General features: G+C 40.9%; 2 protein-coding genes across 3 annotated transcripts in view; both read left to right on the top strand.

The window, feature by feature from the left end:
* LOC108033062 (integrin alpha-PS1) overlaps nt 1-18,305 on the top strand; it is a 52,595-nt gene that overhangs the window by 24,655 nt on the left and 9,635 nt on the right. The window contains exons 2-3 of one of the 2 annotated variants that reach the window (XM_017107220.3): nt 16,518-16,645; nt 17,823-17,855. In XM_017107220.3, coding sequence (XP_016962709.1) covers nt 16,518-16,645; nt 17,823-17,855 — 161 coding nt within the window. The remainder of the gene's footprint in view (nt 1-16,517; nt 16,646-17,822; nt 17,856-18,305) is intronic. The other variant, XM_017107222.3, reaches the window with a different exon arrangement.
* LOC108033065 (uncharacterized) lies at nt 4,442-5,104 on the top strand. Its single transcript, XM_017107225.3, has one exon. It carries the CDS (start codon nt 4,597-4,599, stop codon nt 5,026-5,028), a length of 432 nt encoding a protein of 143 aa, XP_016962714.1. The 5' UTR covers nt 4,442-4,596; the 3' UTR covers nt 5,029-5,104.

Genomic DNA, 18,305 nt, shown 5'->3' with positions numbered 1-18,305 from the left:
GGACTCGCACATACCCACAGATCCCTTTTAATGAGCACCGTATCGTGCCTTTAAAGGGTTTTTATCCGCTCCTAATTGACAGTTCCCATTTCTGGTGGGCGTTTCGCTGTGTGTGCGCACTATAAATAAATAATATTTATTCGCCTTTATCGATTGCGGGGGCAGCAAAAGCGTGGGTGCAAAGCTCAAAGCTAGCAGCACTATTCTGCCCCATCGAAAAACCCGAAACTGGCAAATCGCGGGGCGTGCATCTGCAGCATGCAACTTCGATCTGCGATCCGACGACCAGTGTTGCCACAAAGAGTGTCGTTCCTGAAGTGTATTTTCATTGGCATATTCCACCATTGGCGCTATCTTATCCGAGCCCTTCAGTTTGTATTATCTTAAGATATTCTCGCATACCACGCCATTAGTGGGAGCTTATTGGAAAAATAGTATAGCTTGTGATATGACAACATTTTCTTATATTTTATTTGATTTTTATTTTGTGGGAAAGGCGATTCCTCTCCATCCTAAAACTTGATATAGTATACGACAAAATAAAACAATTTGTTTACTTATGGAAGAACTTAATCTATTCTTAAATATTGACATTTCAAACACTGACATTTTTTATAATGCCCCTGTGGCTATAAAAAAGCCAAGAGTTCACCACTTTCAGCAGCTTGGCTTTCTTTCTCCTTGGGCTGCTGCAGCTTGTCGCTGTCAATAAAAAGGCGACGGCAAACAATTTAAATTTGAATTTAAATTAGCCGCTGCCGCGTCTGCCAGCAACAGCAGAAAAGAAAAAACAAAAAGAAAGGGGTTAGGATTTGCATTTCCCTGCTGCGATGCTTTCTGAGCCGTTAGCCAACACTGCCTACTTCTATTCACTATGCCAAAAATATTAATTGAACTTTTTCTCCCTTTTCTTTCAGGTATGTACCGCTTAGCCCACTAGCTGCAGCTGTGATTAATTAAGGCCCAGCCGTTGAGATATCTCATTGTGGGTTCAACAACAATGCAATGAATGAAATTCGAAAAGAAAAAACAAAAACACAAATACCGGACCCCACTGACAGTTTGCATTTAAATGTCAATCAGCGCCACACAAATACGCACAATGGGAAACACTGGCAGGGACATGGTCTTACAAAGATATATATAAAGATATGCGAGTTAAGGAGTGCGGGTGGTGCTGCTTTTGGTGGTAATGGCGACGGTGGTGGTTTCATTAAGTCAGCCGCTTAATGCGATTTTGACAAATAAATTCATCAACACTTCCGCTGACAACTGGCAGATGAGGCAGCCACACAACAGCAACTACTGCGAATGCGAGTGCAGCAGAAATTGCAGTGGCAACAGAAATTGCAACTGCAGCAGCAACATCATTCACTATTGCATGTGAAAAAATTGCTGTTTTATATAGCCTTAAATTGGTATTTCCAAAAATATACTCTGAGCTTTTTAATTAAAAGTATTTTTCCAAAATTTCTGAAGCGATTAAAATATAACTCTTAAAACTTGAAATTGCAAGAAAAATGTTCAATAAATTAATTTGTAAATGTGGAATCATCCTCTAGGATTGAAAAAAGTCAGTAAAATGCCATTTATAGAAAAACAAATATTTAGAAACACTAAAATATAATTGAAAACTGAGTTTCTCTCAGTGTTGCACTTCTGCAAATGTTAACAACGGCAGCAACAGCCAAATGCATTTGAAATTCAAATTTGAGCACATTTAACGAGCATTCGCTTGGACAGGACTGCAGTTGTAGTTGCGTTTGAGTGGTTTCGCTTGGGGGAGGGGGTGGTTCCCCAAGGGGAGGTGGGTGAGCGGGTGGTGCAGTGGCTTGGCAGCCTCTGCTGTTGGCTCTGGCCTGCCATGTCGACGCTCATCAGGCTGACAGCTCTGGCAGAGCGATAAATTTGCCAGGCACCCACCGCTGCACCACTGCATACTGCCCCACCACTGAGCCGCCAAGCCGTGCTGCACCACCGTGCCAGCCAAAAGCAAAAGCACTCAAATTCGCTGGAAGTTCGGCGGCTCAAGAATTCACAAAGTTAATTGAGCATGCAAAGAGATCAGATTCCACGCCTGTGACACAGAACAAAATAACTTCCAGTTCTCTAAAGTAATTATTTTCTAAAAAAATTTAAAATATCTTCATAAAATATCATTTAAAATATAGAATTCTCTTAATTTGTATAATAGTTTATAAAAAAAACTATAGGTTAATAACAAAAAGCTTTGTCCCCGAATTTTATAGATCTTGATAAAATATATCATTTTCGTAATTTTCATAAACTTTTTTAAAAACTATCGGGTTAATAAAAAATGCTTAATCCCTGAATTTTAGAGACCTTCATAAAACTTTTATATATTTTTTATTTTTCAAAATCTTAAAAAAAAAACCTATGTATCATTAGAAAAAATGGTATATATATTTTCCAAATATTATTATATATATTTTTATTTGTTTTAATTTAAAATAATATTGCTTAGGCAATGTAAGTTGGGATTTCTACTACTTTAAAATGTTTTCAACCAATACTTTGCAGTTTTCCAACACTTTTCAATAGTAACCTCGTATTATTTTGATTACCTATCCCTACCTAGCAATATTTTTCCCGCTGCTGAGTTAAAGCTTGTGATCCGTTGAAGCTCTTAATGGTTTTTGCGCCCCCAATTCGCAGAGTCAACAGAATTTCCCTTACAAACGGAAACTTGACAATGTTAGAACGAGAGGGAGAAATAGGGGTTACGAGAGGAGCGAGGGAGATGGAGGGATGCATGCACAGGGCGTGCAAAATTAAAGGGGATATTTGAATATCTGGGGACAAGAATGCCTGCTTTTTTCGAGTTTCCCAGTATTTCAATATCCGTGTAGGCGACTCTCAGATTAGCCCGGCGATCACAGTCACCCATAAAAGTCAGCGGACCTAATGAACTTGCAAATGTTTATGGCTGACTGCGGGGCCGTCGGAATTTGCATTGATTTCCAAAGCTGGCGAATTTGTAAGAATTCGCTTTGATTCCAGATTCAAAGCTTATCGCAGTTCAAGTGCTAAGCCCACGCTAAGATTTTGTCAGGCGGGGCTCTGAATGAAAATTGTCCCAGTGGAGATAAGGCTATGAATGACATTTTTCTATAGAATAAAAGTTCTTTGAATGGCGATTTCTCACATGATTTTATTATTATCTCATTTGATAATTTATCTTAAATCAGAACTAAAAATTAATTAAGGGAATGTTATATAAAATGTATCAATACTTGTTATGGTACAACTCTAGTTTTTCAAAACCCTGCTTAATTTCTGAATCAAATCTCTTGTTTTCCAAATGGCGGGCAACATTGGATGCTTTTGTGAGCCAACTAAAAACCAAACGAAGAGCAAATCGAATTCAAAATTGATTGCCTCCTCCGGATGCGATGAATTTCCACTGATCGCAGCAACAATAAACGAAGGGCCCTCGAAAATAAACAACGCTGAAGGCCTGGTAATAAGCACACTCGAGCATTCCATCCATAAAATGAGGCGATACGGATTAGAGTTCAATCGCGATGGACATAACAATTATGATTACTCCGAATCCAGTGGAATTATTTGTTTCCCTTTCACCCACTGATAGTGTCTATCGGAAAATACAACAATTTGGGGCCGTATGGCCCCCAAATGTTTGACCCACTTACCATGAAAAAGGGGAGCAGGAAGTATCTGGGATGCCATATGCAGTATCTGTCAGATACTGTGCATATGTTGGCCTAGCCCTACTCCAGATTCGATAGTGCAGAGCAAGTCCATGGGCCATGGAATATGAAATGGTATTGAAAACATTATGGTAAAGTTTGGGTTTTATATCGATCATATCTCACATAAGCGTGTTTTTTTTTAAGAATTTAATGCTTCGGCTAAGAGAGAAATACATTAACTTGAAGTACTTTTGAAGTTGTGGCCGATTATCGAGAAAAATATCTGAACAACACATATCTGCCAGTGTTTGAGGTTGAGTTTTATGTTTGAACAGCTGCCAACTCTCTTATTATCTTTTCCTTACGCTCTTCCGCTTATTTCGATAGCGTTTTGGGTATTTTTTTGCATTTTTGATAACAGAAATCAAAATATACGTACGTTGATAATCACACGTTTGTCCTTCGTATCCAGTATGCATAACCCTTTTATATTTCTTGCGAATCCGCAAAGTACTTGGGTATTTTTTTTAATTTGTTCGACATAAACTTTTGTAAGAGCGGAAGAGCGAAGAAGTTGCGAAATTTAAAACCAAGTCTTAATGTTTACTTTGCAATTTTGTTTATCATTTACCTTCCACGTTTTGTTACATGGACTTTTGAATATCAATTTGTTTACTTAATTGTATAAGAGCTATTGTCTTGGACTTTTAAATATCAATTTGTTCGCTGAATTATATAAGAGCCATTTTCATGGACTTTTAAATTGTAACTTCAATTAGCTTAGCTATACTTTTTGGGAAACCCGAAAAATAAAGACACACCTTCTCAGAAGTAAAAGTCACATTATAAGTAACTAAGAGTATAACTTGGCCCACCTGAAAAAAAAACAGTCGACCACAAAATTCAGGACTCTTAGCTCATCATGTCCGACGAGAGTTCGCAGAGCGGAAGCGGAAGTGAGAACGGGCAGGGGCCGGAGGAGGATGTGGAGCAGGCCAGGACCAGGAGCTCGTCGGAGGAGCTGCGTAGCAACGAGTGGCTGAGCCTGCACGACTTTCCGCCCGGCAGCGACGACCACTTGCTGTCCATCTTCTCGCGATTCTGCTCGATGACCGCCTACCGCAAGAGGAAGAAGGGCCTGGAGCTGCGCTTCGCCTCCGCGGAGCACCTGCAGCGGGGCGTTCTGATGGCCAAGCGCCTGGTGGTGGGCCAGCTGCAGATCCGCTGGCACTTGGGCCGCCTCGAGGACGACCCTGCTGGTCAACCCAATCCTCGAAAGGGGCGGAACCCGGCGCCAGGCGGACTCAGTGTCTTCAGCAAGTTGCGCAGGGCCTTCTCAAACTACTTTCAGTGATCACGGTTTCCGTTGCGATGAGTTCTTCAAGTTTGTTTATATTTGCTTGACTTAAAGTACAAAAAATACATACAAATACAACACTTAAAATAAGCAAATATACACTTTTTGGACTTTCCCAATTTGATCATTTTTGATTAGCAGCCCCTGAGTCATTGGTAATTCAAATGCGACAACATTTCGATTTAGAAAATAAAGTATGAGAAAATCTTTTCCTTTAAAAGACCCAGGATAATTGGTCCCTTTGGTGGCGGGGCAGGAATTAATGGTGATTTTCACCCACATAATCCACTTAATTTGGGCGCCCGAAAGTCAGCATAACTTATTCACCATGCCATATGGAAATTTGAAACCCAGACCGTGTTGCTGATCACATAAAAGTCATGCTAAGCCAGCCACCATCCCCCGGCCAGTGCCCACCCCCTGCAGGCGCCCACATGAGGCCAAAATGAAATGGAAATTTTTGAGAAAAAAATTAAAAACCAGCCATAAATAATATGCTCATATTGCGGACTCTTCAATTAAAACTCATTAACATAATGGCCCAAAACAGCACTCGACTAACTGCCGTCGAATGTGACAAAAATAAAGCAATAGCAGTGGCGGCGCTCCTCGGGCTGCGAAGGGGGCGGCCCCCAAAGGGGGGTTGTCTGCCTTCGAAGTGAATTTACTTGTCAGTGTCGACGCGTGTAATTTATGCAAATTTTATGCGCACACCACCGAAAAGCACAGCACCGAAAAAAATAAAACAATTTTAACTGCGGTCAGCGAAAACAGGAAAATAAAAACATTAAACGCAACGCACGCAAAAATGTTTTTTCGGGTTTGTTTTGGGGGCGGAGGGGTGTGTCGTTTTCGTTTTAGTTTATGGCGACATAATTAAAATTTATACGACAAACAGCCCGCAATTACGGCGAACGGGCGAGAACACCCCTTTTTGTGGGCCCTTGCAGTACAGTGATAACACGGCGATGTCATCGATCAGGCTTTGTCCCGTATCTTATCAGTATTTGGTAATACCGCCTAATAGAATGAGTAGTGCAATGTAGGGCAAAGTCATCACTGGCTATAGATGACTCTGATGGATGCCTAATTGTATAGATTAAATAAGTATTTTGTGTCCTAAACAGAATGTATTTTAATTAAAAGTAAATATTTTATAAAAAAATCTGTTAAATTCCTATGCCAAATTCTAATATAGTTAGTAACTTTTTTTGGATTGGGAAACTGATTTTATATTGTAAAAGATCCATTGGAGGGTTTTTTTGTTCAAAATTAATTTGTTTTTTTCTGCTTGTATCGACAGGCATGTTAGTCTAGGCCAGGGCTCACTGTAGTTAAATGAATGGCAACAAAAATTATGTCAAATTATGACCTGAAATTGGGAAATCCTGGGCCAACTCATAATAGTTCCCTCTCTTTCCTTTGTCCCCCTATTTGCTCCCCATCTCTTTCCCACTTTTCGCCGTGTGTGGCCCCACATGTCAGTTTCTCTCTCTGTCTTACTCCTCAGAACTCTTTCTCTCTCGCGAGATTCTTTCAAATTCAAATCCAGAGCCAGACAAAAACAACACTAAATTATGAAAGAGGCGACTCGAGCTAAATACACAGAAAAAAACGTTTGAAGTTAAGTAAACTCTTTAGAACTAAAGAAAGGGATGTTAAAGATGTAATTGTACTACCTCAGTTATAATAGTTTTTCGTATCAGAACTCTTTTAATTAAAGCAAGTCCCTTAATATTGAGGATTCATGAGATCCGCATTTCTTTCAGTGTCTTTCTGCTGTTCTGCCCCTTCATCTGTTGCTGTTTGTAATTTACCTGCCAGCGAGTTGTTTTGTTTACCTATGCCGGCGTTTCCCTCTTCACCGGCATTCGCTCACCTTTCCCCTGCTTGTTGTCCTTCGCCTTCCCATTCTCCCTCTCTTCTTCTCTGCCTCCTTCTTTTTTACACAGAAAAAAACGATCAAGTTCTTTTAATGAAATATTAAATTCTCATTAAAAGGGAACATCTTATTATTATTTTCTTAATGCAATTTTTTCAGACGAAATAACATTATATAAACCAATCTATTTTAATTTTAAAAAATAGATTTTTTTCTAGTCTTCGATATTTGTAATGTTTGTTTTGTAGTTCCTAAAACCCTTAACTCCAACATCGTATAATACCCATTTTCTTTCTGTATGGGTCCTTCCTCAGTTGCCTTCCACTCAGCGACCGCTATTAAGCGTCATTGTCTCCGAGCCTTCTTCGCCTCCTCTTCAGATTCTTCTGGATATATGGATATATGCGTGTATTTGTTTATGGAGCGGCTTCGTCTTTGTCATGAAAGGATAATAAAAAACGAAATTATGTTTAAATATGGCCATGCCCCTCTATATCTTCAAGGGCCCCTGCTCTTCACTCTCTTTTGGGGCATAGGCGTGTTAACATTTTTATTGTCGCCATGTCAGTTCCCATAAATGTGCCACACAACACCCGTATAAAGTAAGAGATATGTATAGGAACAGGCCAGACCTGTTCCCGCGGTTTCGTCTTCGTATCCCTCGAAATCCTCATAGTAGAATGCTAGCATACAATTTTTTTTAAAACCAATAAGCTTTAAAAAGTAAAATGTAAAATATTAAAAAAACTCAATCCCAACATTGAAAGTGTCAATAATTTTCTATTCCTAATAATAAAAGATGCTATTGCCAAATTCTAAAAACTGCTTAGCTTTTACAACTTTACCATATCTTAGTCAAACATTATCGAACAAAATTCCCCTTAACATGATTATAGCCCACCGGTTACAATCGATTAATTGACTTCGATTAGGTGAACCACGCACTATAATCTCTAGTCTTCCGTATTCCCTGTCTAAGGTCCATATCGCAAACAGTTAGAAATTAATTGGATTGCTTCCATTAACCGGCAAGCGATATTTATCGTTTGGCTTATCAAATTAATCAACCTTCCCATACTCTCCATTTTCCCCTTTTTCGAAAACTCTTGATCTTTACAAGGCCTGGAGCAACTACAATTTGTATACCAACAATTTATGAGCAGAGCAAGCAAAAGTCAAAAGAGGGAGGCGAACCAGTACAGTCAAACTTCATTAAGTCACATATTTTAAAAGTTTATGTCTTGCCCCCTCAAATAAAGTTATTCCTTGACCAAACTTGTTCCAATTAGTAAATAAACTAATTTAAACGTGTTTCAAAAAGTATCTAAAACAAGTGCCTGCTTGATAGTTGAAGCTAGGCAGTTTTGACTGTAGACATAGAGTCAGGCCCGAAGCTGCGCATGCGCATTTGCCAGAGACAAATTTCCGAACGCTGATCCAACCGCTTGACCTTGCCATCAATTCTCATAATGGAAATGGCTCGCGAGTTGGGGGAAATGGAAATGAAACCGCTGGGCCGCTTTCCCAACAACAACGAGAAAATCCAAATACAAAATGCGATAAGCTGCAAAGCCGCGGGCCAATTTGTGCTACTTGGGTTACGTTGACGGTTAAAGCGGTGGATCCCACAGTTGCACTGAGAAAAATGTGTTAATAACTAATATTAAATTGTTCTCTTATATAGATCAAATAAGCCGGAGATCTTTGTAAATAAGATGAGCAAAATAAATATATAAACGGAAGTGTTGAAAGCATGTCAACTATATATCCACCATATAAGCCCCACGTTGGGCGCCAATTTTTTAAGCCAGCAGAGCTTTGCTACATTTTTCCCTGTGCAGCTGGGCAAATGTATCGTTGGTGGGTCGGAGGTTTGGTTCGATGGGTAGCCGAGTATCTGGGTAGGCGGTTAAGCGGGCTACCGCGGCAATTTAACGCTCCAGCGGTCGCACACATACGAAACCATATGTAGATCAGCGAGATATATATCGAGTGCGAGCAAACATCTGCATCTGTGTTGACCCACAATTAATCAGAGCCGCACAGCTGCGGACAACGCACGAATTTCGGGCAGAGTTATCAGTTAGCACTAGGCCCATCGGGGCTGCATTTCCTGTATCAATTTCCCATTTGGTTGGCCAAATTAACGAGCCGTGAGCGATGACCCAATCGAATGTGGAACGAGGTTCGCCCAACGAAGTGCGCAGTTTGCTGATTTTCCCAGAGCGCTTGTTAGGCCTTACCCTATTTTAATTTCGGCTCCTTATTGAAATAAACAAAGAGGCTGTAAGCAAGTATTAATAATTACTATTATTATTTTAATTCAACTGAAATGTGTAACGTACACTTTAACATGGTATATCTATCCCAAAATGAAGTCCATTCAAATGGTAATGCTAAAAAAACTAAATGTTTGGGCCTACAAAATTAAGAGACTTTCTTGTTCACAGGTTGTTCTGTGTACCGAACACATTCTGGCCTGTTTAAAGCGTCATGGGAACGTTGAGTCAAACATTCTGACCAAACTTCTTCGGATGGTATGTTAAGTACTAAGACACGTTTCCACCAGTTTTTACGACCATCCGAGTGTTTTATCCAGATTTATCTAAGTGTTTGGTAGTGATTAAGCAGAGTGTTAGACATGTCGGTCTTCCTAATTTGCGTTTTCCGCCTGCTTTTTTGGGGGCTTCCGCACTTCTTGGCGGCGCCATCGAAGGCGTCATCAACTTGGCCAGATCCCCACTTTTGCTTTTTCTGGCGTCTTGTTCTGCGATTTAATGGACACATTATGTTCTCGGCCCGCAGCGGAAGCGCGTGCCTGCCTCCCATTATGGACTTAGATTTTGATTTGGATTTGGCCCTGTGCAAATTGAAACATCCGCGGATGTCAGCTAATGGGATCCGATATCTATGGCCGCCCTGCACAACAAAAACAAATGATTGACCATCCAAAAGAAAAACAGACGCAAACCCTTGAGGGCCTTGGGTGCCCTACGACTTTTGGGCATGACTTCATGCGGACAAGAAATCTCCGCGTCTTTCTTTGGACACACGCGTCATGGCGACACCTTGACATGCCACGCCCACCGAAACATCGCCCCCCCGGCCAACGTATGACTTAACCAAATCCCATCAAATTATGCGCATTCGGCGACTGCCCGTCTTGAATTTTAAGCCGCGGCGACCCCTCAAACACAAAACCGAACGTACTCCCCATCGAAATGAAAGAAAACCCGAAAACCGACAAATTTATTGAAGTATGTTTTTCGCTGTTGTTTGTCGGATGTATTTTGTAGTTTCAGAAGTGACAAATCTCTCGGGTTATTGGGTTGGGTAAGGTTGCGTCGCGTTGAGGGATCCGATGATTCGAGCAATATGCAGCGCGTAAGTGGGGGCGATGAAAGGGAGTGCCACATTTAGGGAGGAGTTTATAGGAATAATACGAAATCGGATGCCTCGCAAGGTTAGGGAACGAAATATGAAGAACGAATCCCCAAACCTATGTGCCATAATGGCATAAAAATATGCTTTCTGAGAATAAAGTGGCTTGTGGGATATTTAATAAAAATTATACAAGACTAGGAGAGAAATAAAGTAAATAAGGAAACTCGAGTGTCAAATATATCCGAATATTCTTTTTATTTGGTATCTTAAGAACCTGAAATTCTCCAGAATGCTTATATGTATACACTTTCTTCCTCGGATTACTGGTATTCCCTGTTGCTGTGCCCCAGAAAAACGCAAACTTGACGGCTGACTTTGACACTGAGCCCGTGGTGCGAGTGTCAATCGTCATCGCCGAGTTGTCGACTTAATGCGCAAATTGAATTAGGCAATGGCAATTCGGTGCTTCTGTTGCTATTGTTGCCGGCTTTCCGTATGCGTAATTCGATTTTGGCTGCTGTGGCTGTCAGTTTACAGGCCCCCATAGGGAGACCCAGAGAGTGGGAAACCGGCAGTCGACAATGGACAATCGCATTCCAATTTGACGCAAATGCTGCAGAGACAGCCGGCTGAGCACAGCCTCAGTTTGAAGGCCTTGCAGCATGGAGTGTTTGCCTCTGGTTTCCAAGACAGCTGCAGGTAAACGACACCGCATGTCGCCTATCTTCGATTCCGATCGGACAGGTAACAAGAGTTCAGGTAGAGGACCCTCATCCTCCTGCGATAACTTCATCCTGTCGCAGCAGGAAGTATCCTGCGAATCACGCATCCCGCTCTCCGGCGATTTACCCCTAAGAACACAGGGGAATAGAGGGGCCTAGAGCGGGACGTGACTAACGCCGAATGGCCTGCGGGCATAATTAGGCCCGAACAACATCACCTGGCAACACCTCAGCACAATCGGCACAATCGCCTCGGGGCAAATACCACAATGCAAATACAAAGCTATAAAATAGGCGATAAGCTGGAAGCCTTACGGGGAAAAATGAAATGTACAGTACTTACTACTGTCTAATTATCGATATTATCGATAGATCCGGTTCGAAACCATTTTTTAGGACTAAAAAAACTTAAAATATATGTATTATGTATACCACAATCGGCACAATCACCCCAGGGCAAATTCCGAATTGTAAATATAAAGTTATAAAATAACCGATAAACTGGAAAACTCACTATACAACTATCGATATTATCGATATATTTGGTTCAACCCTTTTTTTAAAGCTTAAATATATGCATACCTCCCAATTTAAAAATATACTTTATTTGGAGAAGTAAGAAGTTATAATAGAGTTTAAATAGAGTTTCATTTATTTATGTATTTTATCTTGAATATAATACTATGACCAAAGCAAACAAATTTCCCTCTGTGTAACAGGCCAATTTAATTGGTAGCACTCGCATCTTATCGCACTGGCGCCATAAGATTAGTTTTCCAAGTAGTTCACCCAGGCCCAATGCGAAATCGGAAAGAAATTCGAAGCCCGGAAACAGATCGATCCTAGAATAGGGTGCTCTTCAGACAGCTGAGACATACCATCCACATGACCACACATTTATGCACCATCTTTGTCCCCAGCAGATCCATAAATATTTACACCGCCGCGAGAGGGTTCACAGGGGTCACGGGGAGACGAAAATGAATTGAATTTTGTGGCTGCTTTGGGGCAGACAAATGATAATAAATAAATATGCTGAGCAGTGGAGTCGGGCGATGCTGCACCACTTAAAGATATAATATTGGGGATTGGTCGAGGGCGAACACTTGGGAACACTTGTGATAATCATGACTAATAAGATACACAAACAGCAGAACGAGTCTGAGCAACCGAAAAATACGGAAAGGAAGGCAAACACAGCTGGACCAGAAGGGGGACCCGAGGCAGACAACAAAGTACTGGCATTCTGGCAAATGCAATTCGGGGAGTTCTTCCCTCGGAAGGGGGCTACGAAAATAAGTCTGCGGATAAGCTCATTTCGATGGAAACAAAAATCGAAGGGTGAGCAAGTGGAGCGAAAACAAGAGGCGGGCGATGAATATTTGATAAAATGTTTCTTAAAACAAACTTTTTATGAGTTTAAAAAATAAGTAAATAAATGGTACAACATAAACACTGAATAGTATTTGGTTTAACATGGAATGAATTACCAACAAAGTGTATTTAAGCCAGTTAAATAAGTTATTACCATATCTAAAATTAAAATAATTGAATTACCAGAAAATGTTAGCTAGAAACATGCCTTACATCTTAAATAGTTGTACCTTGTTTTTACTTATCTAGCAGAGAAAGAAATTCCGCACATTTCATAAGAAACCGATAACTTTCTTTATTAAAAAATACCCATGTTTTCTACGATACGATTTTATTACCCCTTCCACTCCGCACAAATAATAATTGAATTTTTCTATTAGAGTCAAGACTTGAGGGGATCCCCTGCCCCCGCTTTCTTCGGTTTTATTCAATCAAATTCTCACAAGAGGCTCTCCAGCTGCGGGTGGTGGGAGGGGTGCATATAGCTGGATGGATGGATGCATTCAATGGGTTATAGGAGGGCTGGTCTGCAGGGGAGTTGGTGGAAGGCCACTTGAAAGGGTTTTCGAGACCGCGGCAATTGAGGCGACACGCGCGACGCCTTAAAGCGGCAATTAACGTTCAAATGTAATTAAATGCATTCTAAGTCGTCGTCGCCAATGCCGCACTCGCCCCACCCCCCATGCACTATACCCTTCAGATCCAGGCCAGATCCACCACCAAAAGCTAGGGCTAGAGGTTCGGCGTCATCGGATTTTAATTGCACGCGCACCAGCGAGTGGAGCAGTCTCTGCACTGAGAGAAAATATCAAGAAAGTATTGTGTTTGCGGTATATAATATAATAGAATTTAATGACCACTTTACACTTAAATATTATTTTCTAAATTAAATGAAATATATTATATGTAATGGAACTCATTAGAAATGTCTTATGAACAGACTCTTTATTTTCAGTGACTAACCACAAGTTAAGATGTATTGGCTGAGTGTTTTTTAAGCATTCTTATTTGTACGATTCGACGATAATTGAGGGGATCAGTCCCCATCTTGAGCCCCTGGCACCCCGTTTCCCCCGACTCGCCCGCTAATTGATAAGCTAAGTGGCAAGTGCCATAAAAGAGGAGAAACCAACCCGCTCCAGAATCCGGAGAGCAGCCCTAAAAAATCAAATAGCTTCGTTTCCCAGCTCCGCCGCCCACTTCACAGCGCCGTCTCCACGAAATCGAAATTCCAGCTAGATCATTAGGGCTGTTTTATGGACTCGGGCCATGTCAAAAGATTTACAGCCAGCGGCGTTTGGTGGCCAGATTTATGTGACTCGTGTTTTATGTCCCTTACCAAGTGTCCCTGGCCACTCGGGAAATGCAGGCACCTGCTAAATGGGCCCAGCCTCAGCGGTCCACGCAGTCCGAGCCGCGAGCAAGAGAGACATTGGACCGGGTCAACAGCAAAGCCGGCCATAAAACCAACGAAAATGAGACAGGGTCAGGTCAGGTCGGTGGGTCTGGGCCTGAGTCTCACGTCTGTTGCAATCCGAGTGTCAGCGTTAATGACCACCAGACAAACACGTGAAAAAGATGGGAAAACCAAGGGGAGAGCAGGTCTAACCCGGCCAGAAAGTCGGACTGGGTTTTGATCTAGTTTTCTGTTTTTCGGGGGGAAGTTCACAGGGAACAGGTTCCTCGTCTCTTTCCTCATAAACATTAATTTAAACATATGTGTGTAGTTTTCGGAATCTCTGACCGGGGGTTACATCACCTAATTGAACAAGAAATCGCGATGCATTTGTAGCTTGATTATCGTATAGACCCCTTTTTCCTTCTAATAAATGCTTAATTGCTTAATTTTTGGGGGAGTGCGTGTCTTTTCACTTCCAATTAACTCAGTTCTGGAGATTTGAGATGATTTATATCTGTATTTCAATTATTTATCTTAAGAATGAGAGATTTATTTCTTATGAACTGTTTTTCTGATCAATCTTGACTTTAAAAAATCTAACTGACTAAACATCCATGGCAACTTTTGTGATTTTCGGACCGCCAAACGGGCAAATGTGTCAATTGTGAGGCGACAAAAGCGATAGCTTGGAGCACGCCCATAAGCAGCGGCTCCTTCTCCTTAGTTCCTTTTTTCTGCACCACCTACACCTACACCCAACACACCCAGCACCACCCCCGCTGCGCCCCTCACCCACCGCCATGGGCAATTTGGCCACCAGTTTCGCCTTTGGGCACTTAAAGATTTCTTTTATTTTCGATTTTTCTTCGGATTTTCTGTTGATGCTGCTGCTGTGACGGTTGATGGCTGAGGTTTGATGCACAGAAAGAAAATTTTAAAAAAAAGATATCTGAAAAGTTAAAATAAACCTATCAATATTTTAAATAAAATGAATTTTATGGCAGCACCATCAGAAAAGAAATCTTTTAGCTGTGTATAAGCTGTAATTCGAAATAAAAAAACCAAGGTGCGAGTTCGATTCCCACCGCATAGCAGTCAATTTTTATATTTTGACAGATTGGTAAGACATTCTTTTCATATTTTTATACAACATACATTTTAAATGAAATTTTTTAGTTGTCCATATATACCCTTTTTTTTACTTAATAAAATTATTTTATTTTAAATTATTTTCCCTGTGCACGGCTCTTTGGTGGTGTGTAGGTGCCACTTAATGGCCGCCATAAACCCAATCCTCGCCTTCGTGTTTTGTAGTTGTCGTACATGCAATTTCAGCTGTTGTTGTCGCAGAAGTTGCAGTTGTTGCTGCAGCGGTTGTTGCACGCTGCACGTTGCATGTTGCTGTTGTTGCTGTGGGTTATGGCTGAGCTTGCGGCGGCAGGATAATGAACATTCATGTTAAACACGTTAAGCGAGCGAACGTGGGTGTTTTTTATTTCGGGTTTTCTTTTATTTTGTTTGCTTTTTCACAATTTAACCACCCCCTTTTGGCCGGCCCTACTTTGTTGCCATTTAGCCAATTTTTGCCATGTTTTCAATGCCTTTTGGCGAAGTTTCGCTGGGGAAATGTCTTCCCCCTCATGGTTTTCATGCATCGGCAATTAGGCTTATTTTAGTATTTCCCTGTCATACCTTTTCACATTCAGTGGGCTTCGTTTTAGTGTTTATGTTGCCTACATTTGGTCTTTTCATCTGTCTTTAATCGATTTGGAATATTTTTGTCAGTAAATACCAAGTTTTTCTTGCTTGGCACTAGAACTAGAACTGAAAGTATCTTTAAGATACTTCAACCCTTTTCATTACACGCCCTCTACATTTTTATCGACATGTCCTGCTGGGATTTTCGCTACTGCCCGGCGATTTGACTGCTCATTAGCGAAATCTTTCGTGCAGACGCACCCAGGCCCCCGAAGACCCCTTCACGAATCTACACCCACCCGGTGCACACGTTTATCGCCCGGAGTAATTACATTTCGGCAGGGCCAAGCCCCGAAAATATAAAATCCAAAGAGCCAGCTGAAGTGCATTGAACCAAGGCGCAATTGTCGCTGAGTCTGCGCTGAACCCACCTAAAATCGATTACCATTCGGAGCCAAAGGGGCGACCCGCAATTAGTCGCTGGCCATGGCTCCGTATGTAACTATAACCCAGCAGATCCGAAGTGCGACTGACCGCAGATCGCTTGTCTTGGGAGGTATTTGCGGTTGGCTCAGCTTGCCAACACGTTAAGCTCGGCATAGCAGGTGTTTCGCATTTAAATTCTGTAATTTTCAACCTGAGCGGAAATCAAAAATATCATGTTAGTGTTAAAGTCTACAAAATGTTGCCGAAGCGGATATCTTATGTATATGATCGAAAATATCAGCCAAGTGTAAAAGTCCACAACGTTTGGCATTGATAGACACCTAAATACATATTGGTTGAGTGATTATGATAACATGGTAATTGCTAGAAGTTCAAACCCAAAATGGTGGCTATACTATGTTGCAGTTAACACACATTTATGAGAAAAGTGGTTAAGATCCTTGAAAAATATCAATGCAAGATGATATGATATGATATGATATAACAGGTTCTTTGAGGCAAAGAGATCTTTAGTTGGATCCTATACATTATTACTCCCAATAATTCATGTTTGTAATATCTATTTTTCTTCATTTTGCAGTGTTCTTGTGGGAGCCCCACTGGATCAAAATCGACAGCCGAACACCTCACATTCCGGAGCCCTCTGGCGGTGTCCCATGACGCAAAGTTTCAGTGACTGCGAACAAGTGATCACCGATGGCAGGCGATGTAAGTGAATCACGTCCACGATAGATACAAAACAACTAGGATCTATAGTCATAGATAATGAAACACATCTTAAGTTCCTAGGTTTTTATTTTTAGTTCAAGTCAAAATTAAAAAAAGATTAGAGAGTACGTAAATAATCTCAAGTTAGTTGATAACTCCTAACCAAGCTTTGGTATCTGTACCCTTCTTATTTCCTATTATAAGCCCGTATCCACATCGTTCCATTGGTGAAGGTCGACTGGTCTGTGCCAGTCTTACTTATTCATACATTTACATGCCCGCCTATAGACCTAGTTATAGTCGTAGTGTCCGGTTGCGTGGTAACCCCGCTAATCCTGAATCCCGCTCCCGACTGCCAAGTGACTAACCGGAGTGCCAAAGGGTCAAGGGTCAACCGGGCCAAGCGAAGCTTACCGATTCGCAGTTTCAGTTTACCCCAATTTTCTTTTGGATCCCGATTTAGTCTGCGAATTGTACATAAACGATTGCCAAATGCTGTACAAAGATCTGTGACTAAACATATCTAACACTTAATCGAACTATTTTGCTTATAATTTTAAGTAGGGGGGAATGCTGTGATCGATAACCAGGCGATATCGCAAGCGATTAATTCGATAAATCATTGGAAATGAAAATTTACTTTTCCCAAATCAATATGGCCACAAAAATTTCGTGTGATCAATTCCCCGTTTATTTCAAGGGTTTTCTCATCGGATATTTATTCAATCGCTCTTATCGATCATTTTTTGAATCGTACGATTAACTAAAAAGCGATCAGTCCTTGAATCGTTCGTTTACATGATGAGCACACATTTTAATTACTCGTATATACTCGTATTACCCTCTAGTACCTACTGTATAGATATCCATTTTTGTGCATCTTATTCAAAATATGAAACACAAATAATATCAAAAACTACATTTAATATAATTTTTAATTATTTGATATTTCTTTCTCTTTTTTCTTTCTTATGTTTTATTTTTCCTTCTCTTCCCCTTATTTATTTGGTTTTGTCAAAATCCAAATCCGTATTCGGTGCGCATAACTGGGAAATTCATTTGGGTCTCTGCCTCAACCTCAACCTGAAATCCTAACCCGCCCAAATCCAACTGTCCAAAAATACTGACTATCTTTTCGATATTTGCATTCGATAAATCGAACGAACGAATCCCTTAGCGAACGGAACATATGAGATTCAATTGAATAAGAGTAAGTGGTTTTGGGTGCTTTAATTGTTGTATTGCCCACCAAAAACCGATCCCAATTACCCGATTCCCGATCGAGGATCGCGCATCTCATTGCAACCGCTAACACCCATACAGTATTCAATCGACCTATAAATATATAACCAGTATGCCCTAATCAGTTTCCATACCTTTGGTTTGCGCTTTGATTCGTTCACTTAACTACTTTATTTTTTGTTAAATTAACCCCGGAATTAAACATACTTTCGATTCAGTGCACCCATTCACGAATTCCTCTCCCAACAAGTAAATAAATCGCTTGTACATAATTGTATCTTTCGCAAATCTTGAATATCTGCGATCACCGAATGTACAGTCACGCACGCATGCCTATGGCCGCCATATTGCTTTGCTCTCCCGCCCTCTCTCCTTCAGCCTCTCACTCTCACTTTTACTGTTACTTTTACTGACCTAC

The sequence above is a fragment of the Drosophila biarmipes genome, chromosome X (genome assembly GCF_025231255.1).
Source record: "Drosophila biarmipes strain raj3 chromosome X, RU_DBia_V1.1, whole genome shotgun sequence".
NCBI classification, from domain to species: domain Eukaryota; kingdom Metazoa; phylum Arthropoda; class Insecta; order Diptera; family Drosophilidae; genus Drosophila; species Drosophila biarmipes.
Note: the sequence above shows the minus strand (reverse complement) of the source record. Positions and strands in the feature narration are given on the sequence as shown.